At 33.5% G+C, this 14,019-nt stretch overlaps 2 protein-coding genes across 2 annotated transcripts; both read right to left on the minus strand.

The window, feature by feature from the left end:
- Window positions 1–7,169: 7,169 nt before the first annotated feature.
- Window positions 7,170–8,755, minus strand: LOC129297705 (ankyrin repeat-containing protein NPR4-like). Its single transcript, XM_054936059.1, has 2 exons — window positions 8,642–8,755; window positions 7,170–7,649 (listed from the first exon to the last, which is right to left on the minus strand). The coding sequence occupies exons 1-2, from the start codon at window positions 8,753–8,755 to the stop codon at window positions 7,170–7,172; spliced, it is 594 nt and encodes a 197-aa protein (XP_054792034.1).
- On the minus strand, window positions 7,516–11,735 carry LOC129297706 (uncharacterized). The gene is made up of 6 exons (XM_054936060.1): window positions 11,144–11,735; window positions 10,184–10,342; window positions 9,999–10,112; window positions 9,889–9,933; window positions 8,642–9,183; window positions 7,516–7,649 (listed from the first exon to the last, which is right to left on the minus strand). The coding sequence occupies exons 1-5, from the start codon at window positions 11,709–11,711 to the stop codon at window positions 8,807–8,809; spliced, it is 1,263 nt and encodes a 420-aa protein (XP_054792035.1). The 5' UTR covers window positions 11,712–11,735; the 3' UTR covers window positions 7,516–7,649; window positions 8,642–8,806.
- Between the last annotated feature and the right edge of the window lie 2,284 nt (window positions 11,736–14,019).

Genomic DNA, 14,019 nt, shown 5'->3' on the forward strand with positions numbered 1-14,019 from the left:
TAATTATTTATTAAAAATCTTTTATTAAAATATTTTATTTTTATGAATTATGTCAGTTTTAAAATTTTGAGATAACAATGAAGGATCATTACATTATGATTTGTATATTTTCTCAAGAAATATCTTTCTAGTATTGATGAAGGCACCTTTACTTATTGAATTTCAAAATTTCTTGGTTACATGATTTGTGCAAGTTTGTACATTCACTATGAGGTATCGATTTGGCAAGTTTCATATATTTGAAGCAACTCATGCGAGTTTGATCTTGAGAATGAAAATTTGACTTCACAAATAATTATTTCTCTCGCATGTTTGAAATGGGCTTTCTAAGATAACTCTATACAGAACACTGCTATTAACGGTAGTTCCGTCAGTCTGTAATGTGCTATGGTTAAACACTAGCTAGTTTGTTTTGTGAGTTTTATTCTCACGTTTGGTATTCGTGGGTTTCGTACCCGCGTTTGATGGCCTGAGCCATATTTAGTTATTTACCCTCGTGGGCTGTGTGTCCACGTTTATTCCGTAGCTACGGCTGTGTTTGTTTACTTATCCTCGTGGATTGTATGTCCACGTTTGTTTTCGTGGCATAAGCCATGTTTGGTTATTTACCCTCGTGAACTGAGTGTCTACGTTTGTAATCTGTTCTGTTGAGTTCTCAAAATTTTAAATGTTGAGTATTATGTGTTTTCAAAATTTATTTAATTTTAACTAGTAATTTGTATCACTTTGAGTTATATGAGAGTAGATCGTTTTCTTTAAGCATGATAACATAAATTGTTTTTAATTTACTCTTATTTTATAAATATGGTTATGATTTACATGTTTATAAATTTTGATAGAATTGCTTTTAACTAGTTGACACTATTATTAGAAATTATTGATTAAAATTTTAAGAAATTTTTTGTGGGAATGCTATTCACTGAAAAATTATTTTGGTCTCAAATTTGTTAGCTGACGCTGATCCCACCAACAACCTCAAAAAGGGCAATTAGCTATAGTGGGTAGACCTTTTTTTATTGGTATTGTTGCTTTAATGTAAATATATAATCTGTATGTCTTTTTGATTTGAAAGAAATAGCAAATGCTCCACATAGGTTGTTGATGAATTTTATTTTTTGTCTGTATATTGGTTGTTGGCTGAAAGGAGCTACGCTCCTGATTTATACTGATATTTGTAAAATTTTTGTGTAGAATTTTCGGGAGATCCTAGTTATAGGAGAGGTTCTGCCAAAATTTCTACAAAAACGATGAGACTTTCTTATGACTATGAATTTAAAAAAAAAAGTTATTTTAGTTCTCATATGATTTGATGGAATTTTATTCTTCTCTTAAAAAATGAAATAAATATTCATTTGGAGGCTTACGGGAAGGTGAGAATGGTTCACACCCGTGCCGATCATCCTCTATTTTGGGGCGTGACACAACACGATCACAAATATATGCAGTAGCTTGTTATTTGGTTTTCCACCACACCCTCGGAATACCTAAGTACTTCCTCAAATCATCTGTAGAATTAATACCCAAAATAGCACAAATAGATTCTCGTACAATATGTGGAGTATTCTTGGAGAAGAAGATATTAGATTTATCCAAATTGGCAATCTGACCTGAAGCTTCACAACAGGCCTTCAGGATTCTAGTTAGTTTTCTACAATCACTCTTCAATGCATTCATAAAGAACAAGGCATCATCAGCAAAAAAACTATGCGTTACCATAGGACATTGAGTACTTAGTTTAATGCCCTTGAGCACACCATAGTCTTGGGATTTCTAGATCATACTTGAGAGAACTTCTGAGACAAGGATAAAGAGTTATGGTGATAGAGGGTTTCCTTGCCTCAATCCCCTCCCAGGTTTAATAGCAACAACTTTACAACCTGAAAGACACAAATTTGGAGATACAGACTCCACATACTTCATAATAATATTCACCCACATGATACAGAAACCAAGTTTTAATAACACGTGATGGAGAAAATCCCACTCAACCTTATCATAGGCCTTACTCATGTCCATCTTAAGAGCAAATTTGTACTTCTTGTTGTTACGTTTCCTTCTCAAATAGTGATACACCTCATGCGCTACAATGATGTTGTCATGAATGCACCTCCCCAGGATAAAGGCCCCTTAACAAGGAGAAATGCATATATTAAGGACAGGTTTTATTCAATTGGCAAGAATTTTGGATATAACTTTATAGGAAAAGTTGCAAAGTCTGATAGGTCTAAAATGATAGACGTAATCAGGTTTATCAGTCTTGGGAATGAGTGTAATATTTGTATCATTGATGTCAGTGACATTAATGTTGCCATCAAAAAAATTCTTCACAAGCAAGAAAATACTATTGCCCACTTCATTCCATGTAGATTGATAAAATTTACTTGAGAAACCGTCAAGACCCGGTGCTTTAGTGGCCCTCAAGCTAAAGACGCATTATGCACGTCAGCCTTTATAACTAGAACCATAAGTTGTTTATTAATAGAATCATTGATACACCAATCCAGAAAACTTAGTGCTTCATCAAATTACCTTAGGGGAGATGCAGTAAGCAGCTGATTGTAGAAAGCAAAGAACGAATTGGCAACCTCCAAGTTTGTACTTAGCCAATGGCCACTGTCATCCCGAATTCTTAGAATTTAGTTCCTCTGACGCCTCATAATAGTAGATAAATGGAAGAAAGTGGTGTCTTTATCTCCTGCCTGTAACCACGAGACCCTAGACCATTACCACCAGTAAGATTCTTCCCTATCCATCATCTGCTCAATTTATGTGGTGATTTCATCGGCCAATTTAACAGAATCTACAGTAAGAACTCCTTGTTTACAAGCAGCCAATTGCATTTTAAGTTGAAAAATACGTTTCTTACTATTAAGAAAAGTCTGTTCACTCCATTTGACAAGATGTCACCTACAGTGGTTCAGATTAGCAACAAATATATCTAAAGAATTATTTTCAACCTGCTCTCATGAGTATGCCCAACTCCTTTGCACCATCTGTAAGAAATCAGGGTAAAGAGTTCATAAAGCTTTAAATGTAAAGGATTTAGCATATTTACCCCTACTGTAGCATAGATCCAACAAGAGGAGGTGATGATCCAACCCCATAGGGTCAATATTAAACACTTGCGTCTTAGGAAAGGCTTCACACAGGGTCACATTCCTAAATGCACGATCAATTCTCTCCTTGACAATGGCATCATCTTGCCTACCATTACACCAAGTAAACCATGAACCATTATACTCCAGACCCATCAAACAGTAATTAGTTATATACTTTTGGAAGTTAAGCATTTTCCTGACCGCTCTAGGCCTTCCTCCTTCTTTTTCTTTGTGCGAGATAATATCATTAAAATTGCCTAGACAGAACCAAGGCCCCTGAACCGCAGCAGCCATACGAACCAAGAGATCCCATATCTGCCACCTTTCTTTTTCATCAGGGGACCATAAATAAAGGAAACATTCTAGGGGGTATCAAATTAGATAGAAGAGATACTTGTATGAATTATGTTCAAAGATAAAGACAGAATATTAATAACAAGATCATGCCTCCACCACAAAGCAAGTCTACTACTTCTACCCTTTGGCTTAACAACCCATTCTTCATTATACCCACACCTTCTCCTAATCTTACTAACATATCTCTTTTTTTAATTTTGTCTCTATCAGAAAGATAATTTGGGGGTTATTTTTCCTACATTCATCCTTGAGATTTTTTACCGCCAGGGGAACCTCTAACCCCTGATAGTTCCAAGATAAGATTTTCATGATGAACCAATGGCGGGATCATCCCTACTATCGGCATTAAAAGCTTCACCATCAACCTCATATTTTTTCGAGCTCCTAAAGACAAACCATCCAGGCAGGAAACATACATCTTCAGCAATTGAGAAAACTTCATTAACAACATCTCTTGGCCGAGGAGTAGCATCCTCACCGTTGTGACTTCTAATTTCCTTTTTAATAATCCTACGATTTTTTCGAATCAGAGGAGAAACTAAGGTAGCCTGAGCTTCATCTGTCATGCTTGCATTTTCTGTCTCACGGAATAATTTTCTCCATTTCGTATTTTTGGGATTGTCTTCTTCAGGTAAAGGGCACTTCAACACTATTTTATTAAGTCCAAAAATTACTTTTGACATAAGGGATAGGCTCATAATAGGAATTAGAGCTTTTCTATTGTCTTCCTCTTCACTGGGAAACTCCACAGTGTACTCCATATAAATTTTAGAGCCCACTTCAAATGGTCAACTATTCTTATCACCAACAATTGTCAAAGATTGGGTCTTTAGAGTGCTAGGCCCAGCAGTGATATTGTCTACAAATTTTACGTTTTTAGCATCCAAAGGAGAAGAGGGTATCTTGACGGGATTCTCATAATTATTGGCAATACCAGAATCACCCACAATATTCTCCTCAATCCTGTCATTATTTCGTCTATAACCACATTGTCCATAAGTCCTCTCACATCTAAAAAACATGACAAATCCCCCATTATCACCTCTGTCTTTGCTGTTGCCAAGGTCAGAGCAAGAATTTTTCTAGTCACCATTCCATCGTTCTCTGGTGTTCCGAGATCGTGAGTCACGAAAGGCCTTTGCTTCGACCTAATCCACCTTGCAAACTTCCACGACTTTTTCTAAAGTCCTAACGTGGGTAACACCAAGCCAACTACCCCATTACTCCTCATTATCATCCTCATCCATATCACTTCCTCGATCATGACAGCTCTTTGCATCGTGTCTAATTTGGCCACATTGATAACACATATTGTGCAAGCGTTCATATCGAACATTCACCCAGACTGGCTTCCTATTAGGCTGAGGTACCCAGAAACAATGATCAAGGGTTTTGCAATATCAATCAAGACTCTAATTCTAATAAAAGATCTCTTCATTCTTCCCTGCACCATGGGATTCTCAAACAACATCACCTCTCCGACGGCCTCACCAAGACGCATAGCATTACCGTGATCAAAAGCTCCTTGTGGCAATCCATGAAATTGCACTCAGTATGGGCATTTGGAGAAATCCACCTCATTAAAAACCATATTGAATATACCAAGGTCTGCCTCTAACAACTGTACTATAATCCACCTCCTTCTCAAACTGAAAAAATGAATGCATTCTTAATATGTAGATCATGGACTTCAACCTCCTCATCAACGCCCCACCCTTTCTTAATCATTGAAATAACCAACTTTTTATTCAGGTTCTTATCGGTCTCCAGTCTGCCAACCAGAGATCCTCTAGGCCATTCTTTTTTCTTTTTCTCCAACTCTAAAACTATTACTCTACTATTTTTCTTCCTCCTGTTACTCTGTCCTTCCTCCATGCTTCCGGGGAAAAAAAAAAAAAAAAAGCCAAGCAATACACGCACACAGAAGACCTCACACTCACACACCCGGCCGCTCTCACACACTCGCAAGAGGGAGAGAAATTTCACACTCAACAATTTCTCAATGACACAGTGGGTGTCATCGTCAACACACAAAGGAGAAGACGAACTCACCTTACTCTCACCGAGGAGAGAAAACAAACTCTCACCTAACGCATAATAATTACTAGAGAAAAATATGTCATTTTATTAAAAATCAAAGTGTCAGACAAGTTTTCAAGAATTAAATAATAATTATCATATTGCATAATATTTAATTGTCATTTATATATTTGAGGGATATTTTTTGTTTTTCCATTTTTCCTATGATTAATTCATGCAAATGTCAAGTGATTCGCTGGGCACCCCTAGTCTCGCAAAAAAGAAAATCCAACTAATTAGCATCGTTGCCTTCAGAACGTGGTACATCCAACTTGATGTATATGGCAATAAAATTGGTTGGGAGAAACTATTTACAATATCAGTAACTTCAATTAAATGGATAAAAATAATAGAAAAACACTACATCTTAACTATCAAAATTTTAAAACTTGAATTTATTACAAGTATAATTTGATTAAAAATGTTTTTCATTTTTTAATGAAAGTTGTGTTAAATTAAGACACTAAAGAAAGCCAATTATATCTTCTGATAATTTGGAAGGATGGCCGGATGTGTTTCTATTATTCTTAGGGTAACAGCGTGCCCTTGTCGCCATTTAATCCCAATCAATGATACAATAAAAACAAGCCTTATTTTATTAGGTGAAGTCAATTACATGAATTGCACAAGATATTTATACATATACTCTATTAGCAACTAAATCTTTAGAAATAATATTGTTAATCAAGAGATATTGTTCAACAATTTTTATAAACGTCTTTTTTTTTTGTCTTCTCTACCCCCTCTTTTCAGACTCAAAACTATCTATTTCACTTTTTTTATAAGAACTTCTCACAACTTTTTTTGTAATATCCAAATCATGTTAAATGATTTTGGATTATTATTTTCTTCTCAATAGATACCATGTTCACTTTTTTTCACATATGAGCATTATGGAATTTATCTTTTCACACATCTATCTTAATATTTTCATCTTATTCATTCCCAATCAATATAAAATATGAAATTAAAACAAATACACAAACGATTTCGTGTATTAATACACAACAAATAATTGTATCCAATACATAATATACAAACACATGAAATATGATTATCAAGAATGAGTATTATTTAGGCATTTATTTACACAAAAATAATCCACTTTATTAGAAAAATATAATCATCAAACAACGTGGAAATGATACCATATATGCACAAGTTATATACAAAAAAAAAATACATAGATACAGTAGATTTTGTGCAACAAACTGCACCAATTAATCAAACCCAAAGCAACTTTAAGTACACCTCCAACTTAAACAAGGATATGGAAATTAAAGGAACATGCAATAACTTGAACATCTAATTAATGCTTCGAACCATACTGTTGGTATGATGTTGTAGAGACAGAGAAAAACACAAAGGTTGATCAGTCATCCAATCTCTCTCCTTAGAGCACCATGTTCTTGCATTAGAGATCAAAATTGAGCCTTTGATCGATGCTCATACATATTTTGAATAAACTCTTTTCTTCTTGGGTTTGGTGGATATGGTGGTAATGATATCGTTCGGAATCATCTTCTTAATAGTCTTCTTTAGTCTCTTCATTCTATACTTGACGGCCATGATGATTGGAAATTGAGTCAACCCGAACAGAGTCACAGGGAAGAACGTGGCACTGCAAATCAAACTTTAACTCCATCTCTTGTTCTCCATCCTAATCATTAGCAAAATGGTTGACCCGAAAGCCAGCAACGTGGTGGTCAACGATATGAACAATAACGTGAAGCCTATTGTGAGTTTTCTAGGCAGAGATTTATAGAACTCTTGCATCTGAAACGGCGATGTAAGGATTGAGAGGAACATCATCACTGAGATTAGAGAGCTTGCGAGCCCTACGACGTCCATGATAGTGAAGAAGAGGAAGAGTGGAGAGTCGAGAAGGACGGGGACACCATTGTCGTCGGTGCCGCCTGGGACAGTGTAGGCCGCAGCGAAAACCATGGTGGCGAGAAGGACTAACACGGCGGAGCAGGATTGAGCTGTCCCCTTGATCCATTCTTGGGCTTCCTTTAGCATTTCTAAATGCTCTAAATCAAAAAGCTCTCTTACTGTTAAGTAATTGTCGTTGCAATATAACTGGTAAGGAGAAGGTACTATTCTCTTCACTCGCTGCATATGCATATTCAATGATAGTTAGCCTAAAAAACTGCAAAACAAAAGTTAGCTTTCTGGTTTATGTTACATTCTTAGAATCTCGAAGTCATTGTCGCAACTACACATTAATTTTTGTTTCTATAAAATTCTTAAATATTCAATAATAGTGGAAAGGAAATGTCTAGCAGCATGGTCAAATCTAAACTAGGGAATATATTATGTAAAAAAATTAAAATTAAAATTATAAATCCAACATGGACAATGTCTTATAATTTTGGGTCAAAAATGTGCAATGCATCCTAGCTACATTCTATCATCACACATGGACACACACATGTTTATAAAATATTTGGGTGGACGGTATAGAAAGTAGAAGAGTAGTATATTTGTAAATAACTAGTAAGAGTAACTATCTAGAAAGTACTTTCTGTTGTAAGAAGCTTTTTCATTTTTTTAATTAATTATTTTCTCTTTTTTAGATTGGTTAGCCTGGAGATTGGTGTTGAAACATTTATAAAATTTTTGGTGGAAATATTTTTTTATCATTCTAAACTAATGTGGACCTTAATCGATTTAGAAAGTGGGGACTTTCTAAACCAATTTGTGCCCCATCACTAGTTGTAAAAGTCATTTTATTTTTCTTTTACATTTTATGGTGCACTTTCTAAACTGGTTTAAAAAAATCTTTTCCAAACCAGTTGCAGAACCGGTCTTGAGAAACTGTCTTAACCGCCCTTATCTAAACCGGTTCCAAAAGAAATTTTGAAATGGTTTAGAAAGCCATTTTCCCACAAATGTGATATGAATAAGGTGACCAATTCCCATTCTCGATATCTATCTATTCATCATTATTTTCTCATCTCTCTATCATTGAATGACTCTAGTCTCTCACTCAATACATGCATGATTTTATTTTAATTCATTCTAAGTTTTATCAACCCGGCCATTTTATTTTGATATATTTCTTTCCAACAACTAAACAGTAATAATTAGCAATATATACTTACTTCGAACCAACGTAGCTCGTCCTGAAGTTGAAACACAACACCAAGCTGATTGCCTCCATCATAATAATCCATCCCCGCAACCTGGTGCAATAGAGTCTGACCTTGATTTGCCATCTGACAACCCAACCATCTGAGAGCTCCATATTTCTTGAACAGCTTATAGATCTATTTCTGACGATGCTTGACGGCGACGTGAAGCACGTTCTGCTCGTCGTGTTGGCTAATGTGAGAGATGGCGTCTGGATGAAGCTCGATGATCCTCTTGACGATCTCCACGATACCTGTGCTCGCTGCTAGCAGCAATGGCGTGTAATCCTTGCAAGGGATGGGTTTCTCGAGCGAGTGGGTCTTTTCGAGCATGGCTAATTTCTTCGTGGCGGTGACATTGGAGGGTTGAATCACTGACAGGACAACCTCGGTTGGAGGTTCTCCATGTTTTGTTTCCATCCATGAGTTGTCCTGGCTTACTAAGAAGTCCGCTAGTAACTCTGCCAACCTGTGTTTCTTCTTCCTCTCCCAGATTTCTTTCACAATATCCCATTCTGTAAATATATTTTCAAAAGTATGTTATTTAACAAACAAGGACCAAGTCCTTCAACCTTAATTCACTTGAGGCCTTGATCTTCTTCTTTTCCCCCACTAAGAATTGAGGAGAAATGACAATTAGGCTCCTCGTTTGGAAGTTATTAATGAGTAATGACACGAGTCATAGGTTTTTTTTGCCACAAGGAAGAAAATAAGATGCTGATATATAGATCGGCGAAAATGTCCTTAATCAATTGACAATGCTGCTGATTTTTTTAGGGGCCCAAATACTGTTTGGTCGTTTAAAATCTTGTGAAACAAGATGTAAATACTAAATAATAATTGATTATCATCTCGTAAGTAAATTGTAAAAAAATCATGTGATTAGAAATTGAATTATAAATTTCACATCATGCTTGGTTATAATTTGAGTTGAGATCACATATATCTGAAGAATGAGTTTTTAATTAGTATAATTTTAAATTCATCTTCCAAAACTTATAATAAATAAATTTATTAGTATTTAATTTACACCTCAGCTTCAAAATTTATATAAGTGAACTGTATTACCGGCAGATTATATAAAAAGGTATTTTTTTAAATTTGTTTTGACATTTAAGGACCTCGGGTATGATTTTATAAATAATAATTTACTAATTACATAGCAGGAACAAGATAAATGATCATTATATTATTATTTATGAGGAAGCGAAGATTCTGACCTTTGGCGATAATTTTCCAGAGAGTGTAGCAAATCCTTGAGAAAACTGCAATATATAATAGCATTCAATATGAAGAAGTTGTTGATGAGTAGCGAGGTATATGTACGTACCAGAACGTAATGAGATTTGTTTCTTGAGCTTGTTTTTTCCAGTTTCTAAATCTCCCTTCCCTCTCATAAATCCATTATCTTCATCTTCATCATCATAACCTTTGTCTGGAAGAACTGTACATCCAAATTACATATTAATAAAATAACTACAAAATTAAAAGAATCTAAAGAATATATATACGTACAAGCATAAATGAGGTTGTGGATGAAACCAGACTGGGAATTATAGCTCTGGAAAACAGAAGGCATTCTGGAAAGCAATTGAAGACACGTCAATTTGTTCCCATCGTTCTCGAACGCTACTTTCTCTATCCCTTCCTTTTTCGACAGCCAAACTGCCACATCTGCACCCTCACTCATCATTAGATCTTACACAAAATTAGACACTTCTGATATTTTCACCATGATCAACTGGTGCAGCTTTTTATTTTTATAATTTTTTAAAGAAAATATCCTAAAAACATGCAGTTTTCACCTTGAAATATCAGAATATCTCTCGTTTTAGTAGAATCTGATGTTAAAAGAAAGGGAAAATATAATTAAAAGGTTGAATGTTAGAGATAACTGTAGCATTATACTACAGACGAGGAGAATTAGAAATATGAGCCAATCTAGGTTATATGGGTTCAAGAAATGTGTGTTAGGTGGGGTTCAACTCATTTTCATATGGGTTAAAAAAATCTCAGCCCTCATTTATTTTTTAATTTATTTTTTCATGAATTTTTTTAAAAAATACACCTCAGATTTGAGTATGGTAAGCTATTCTCCAAAATATAACTTCATGTTTGGTTAGTAGAAAGGAATGGAATGAAATATATTAAAAAAATAATATAAAAATGAACTAAATCATCATTTCCCTTATGGTAAGCATGATAAAACTCATTAATATAAATTATAAACGTGAGAATCATCACTCTCTAAAAATTTTATGAATCATGATTCTCAACACCATGAACTAAATTGCCCCCTTTTTTTATGAGCGTAATTCACTATTTTTTTTTATCATCTTATTTTTACTTTTATTTTTTTAATCAATTACATTTTATTTTATTTTTTTAGTAATCGACCTAACTTTTATGTTGTCTTACCTAAGATCCTACAGGGAGCATAAACAAAAGCTCATACACACACTGACACACACATACCAAAATGTTGGCCAATTATAGCGATGTGAAGAATGGAAGTGATGTCTAGTTTTGGCTGTCGCCTGTGAAAATGCTTCTTCATATCATCCACTAATCCGGCCATGTGCTTCAACATCCTCAGCCGTCCGCACTTGGCGGCCCTATACAGCGGCGTTTCACCGAGGTCGTTCAGCAGCTCCAATAGATCATCTTCATCATCATTAGTCTTCTTTAGCTTCTTGTCCATCTCGGAGTTGAGCACGGTTTCGACCATCTTTAGATTGTTGCAGAAAATGACCTGATGAAGAAGCGTGTTGTTGTGAGCATTCCCCATCCTCAGCGCTTGCCGGCGATCCCCGTCGTCAGGAAGCATGTCGAGGAGTTGTCGGATGAGGTCGGGGTCGTCGGACCGGGTGGAGACGTGGATGGCAGTATTTCCGGCGAGATCGAAGGTCTGGATGAGGGCTTTGGGGTCTTTATGGAAGAAGATCTTGAAGGAAACCCAGTTGCAGTATAAAGCATATTCTTGTGGCGTTTCCATTTTAGGGTCAAACTTAATCTTCTTCTCTACATCACTACCCAAATCCATAGCCTTCTCTATTTCTCTCTTACTCAAAACTTGCAGAGTCTTCACCAGTTTCTCTGTCTACTGGTTTGCTGGGTTATATATCCACCATACACATACACTCCCAGCTGCCATCCCATTACAAGATAATTCATTTTTTATAAGGTTTACTTAACCCAAAATATAGAATATCAAATGTTAGTTATATTTTTTTAATTACACCCTTATTTTATTAAGTAATTAATGATATTGTTTTGAATAAGTTAAATATCATATTTATTACATTTAATGGTATGATTGAAAAGATATGAAAATTTTTAGAAAGTTAAGATTTTTAACCAATGTTTTTAATAAATATAAATCAATTAACAATCACTTTATATAATTATGCATAATCATTTGGAGTAGGCTAGCTTGTTTAAACCTTTTGCAATATTCTTTTGAAAGTATAGGTGCTTTTGCATACACAAAGGTGGAAAGAGAAAGAGAGGGGCAAATTATAAGAGACTAGATTAATTATAGTTAAGTTCAGATAATTTTTTTTAAAAACCTAACACACAAATATCGATATAAATAATTATAAATTTAAAAGTTTAATTTTAAATAAGATATTTAAATTTTAAATATAACTCTCAAATTGTAATTCGATTTATATTTATATTTTCTAAATTGATATTTGTAATTTACTTCCTCAAATCTTATTTATAAGTCACTTTCATATTTTCATCAAACCAATGAAAACTTTAAACTTTATTAACTTTGTCTAAAAAATTAATAAGTTTTTAACTTTCTCTCTATTAAATATACTTACTTTAAAATGAAATAATCTAGTATTTAATGAGCTTCTCATATATTTAATAGAAGTAAAATGGTAAAAATAAATATAATAATTATTAAGGTGTTTTATAAATATGATCAAAATAAATACTCTCCCTGACTTATAAATAAAATTAGGGGAGTGTTTTTCAGAGAATTTTGTTGGAATTTAAATGTCATTATTTTGAACTTTTGCGTTTATGCTGTCATTCACCCAAAACCGTAGTGCTTTAGGTTAGCTCAAATGTGATAAAAGTAAGATAGGTATTGGTAATGGTCAAAGTTTCAAAGCTCTTGGACGTATCGGGGGGGGGGGGGGGGGGGGGATCCAACTAACCATTAAAAGTATTAAGGCTTGTTGTTACTGTTTTTAAATTTTAAAAATTATTTTATAAATTAATTTTTAAAAGTTTGTTTTTAAAATAAAATAAGAGAAAAATATATGTTTGATTATATTCATTTCAAAATACATTTGAAAAAATGACAATAAAATTCTTCTGAATTATATAAATAATAATTTAATCTCTCAAAATGTTATAATTTAATTAAAATTCCTAAAAGCTTTTTTATCATTAATGAATTTATATAAATTTCTTGTAGCAATATCAGGAACCTGACAGCAAATTTGTAATTTGCTATTGTATTATTGTGAATATAAAAAACAAAGTTGTAATTATTTAGACAAAACTTATGATCATTACTTGTTGTTTTCAACACTTATAGTAATATCAGGGACTTGCCATACGAAATTGTGATTTGCTATTACATTATTGCTAATGTAAGAAAAAAAGTTGTGTTTTTTCCATAAAACTTATTATCATTACTTATTATTTTCAACACTTGTAACAATATCAGGAATTTCACATTTCAATTTGTGATTTTTGGTTGCATTATTGCAAATATAAAAATAAAAATTATGATTATTTAAACAAAGTTTATGATTATTTTATTTTTATTAAGGGCAATTTGGTTATTAATATAAATTTATTAATGAAAACAAAATTTTTAAAATTTTTAGTAAAATTATAACATTTTAAAAAATTAAATTATTATTTATATAATTTAAAGAATTTTATTATTAGTTTCGCACTAATTTAATGTATTAATCATTATTGGCCATTGCGCCTTCATTGCCCCATGCCATGTTGTCATTCACTACCATTGACCACCATTGGCCACTTCTTGCCATCTTTCTTATCAGTCCCCCTATCAGTTGACTGATACGTCCCAAGGGCTTTGATGGGACCAGATTTCGGTGGTGGAGTTGTTAGCCATGATTAATACTCTCACTAAAATGACAAAATAAGTCATATATAGTTGACTAATTAATTTAAAGTTTATGAATCATGTTAGTTAAAATTTTAAATTTTTAAACATTCACATCCCTTCATTTATATTTTTATTATATATTTATATAAGAGTCTTGATAATAAGAATTACAATTCTAATATATAATTTTTTTTAAAAAAGTAATAAATGAAGTAAGAATATAATTAAAAAATAAATATAAAAATAA

The sequence above is a fragment of the Prosopis cineraria genome, unplaced genomic scaffold, assembly GCF_029017545.1.
Source record: "Prosopis cineraria cultivar Desert tree isolate PC_DT_omini unplaced genomic scaffold, ASM2901754v1 PC595, whole genome shotgun sequence".
Lineage (NCBI taxonomy): Eukaryota > Viridiplantae > Streptophyta > Magnoliopsida > Fabales > Fabaceae > Prosopis > Prosopis cineraria.

What these genes read in the sequence shown, in the direction of transcription:
- LOC129297706 (XM_054936060.1), bottom strand. Translation starts at nt 11,711, where the DNA reads ATGGATTTGGGTAGTGATGTAGAGAAGAAGATTAAGTTTGACCCTAAA. An exon ending in CCACAACCTCATTTATGCTT is followed by an intron (nt 10,113 to 10,183) that starts GTACGTATATAT and finishes TTGGATGTACAG; the next exon opens with TTCTTCCAGACAAAGGTTAT. An exon ending in ACAAATCTCATTACGTTCTG is followed by an intron (nt 9,934 to 9,998) that starts GTACGTACATAT and finishes TATATATTGCAG; the next exon opens with TTTTCTCAAGGATTTGCTAC.
- LOC129297705 (XM_054936059.1), bottom strand. Translation starts at nt 8,755, where the DNA reads ATGGCAAATCAAGGTCAGACTCTATTGCACCAGGTTGCGGGGATGGAT. An exon ending in ACGAGCTACGTTGGTTCGAA is followed by an intron (nt 7,650 to 8,641) that starts GTAAGTATATAT and finishes ATGCATATGCAG; the next exon opens with CGAGTGAAGAGAATAGTACC.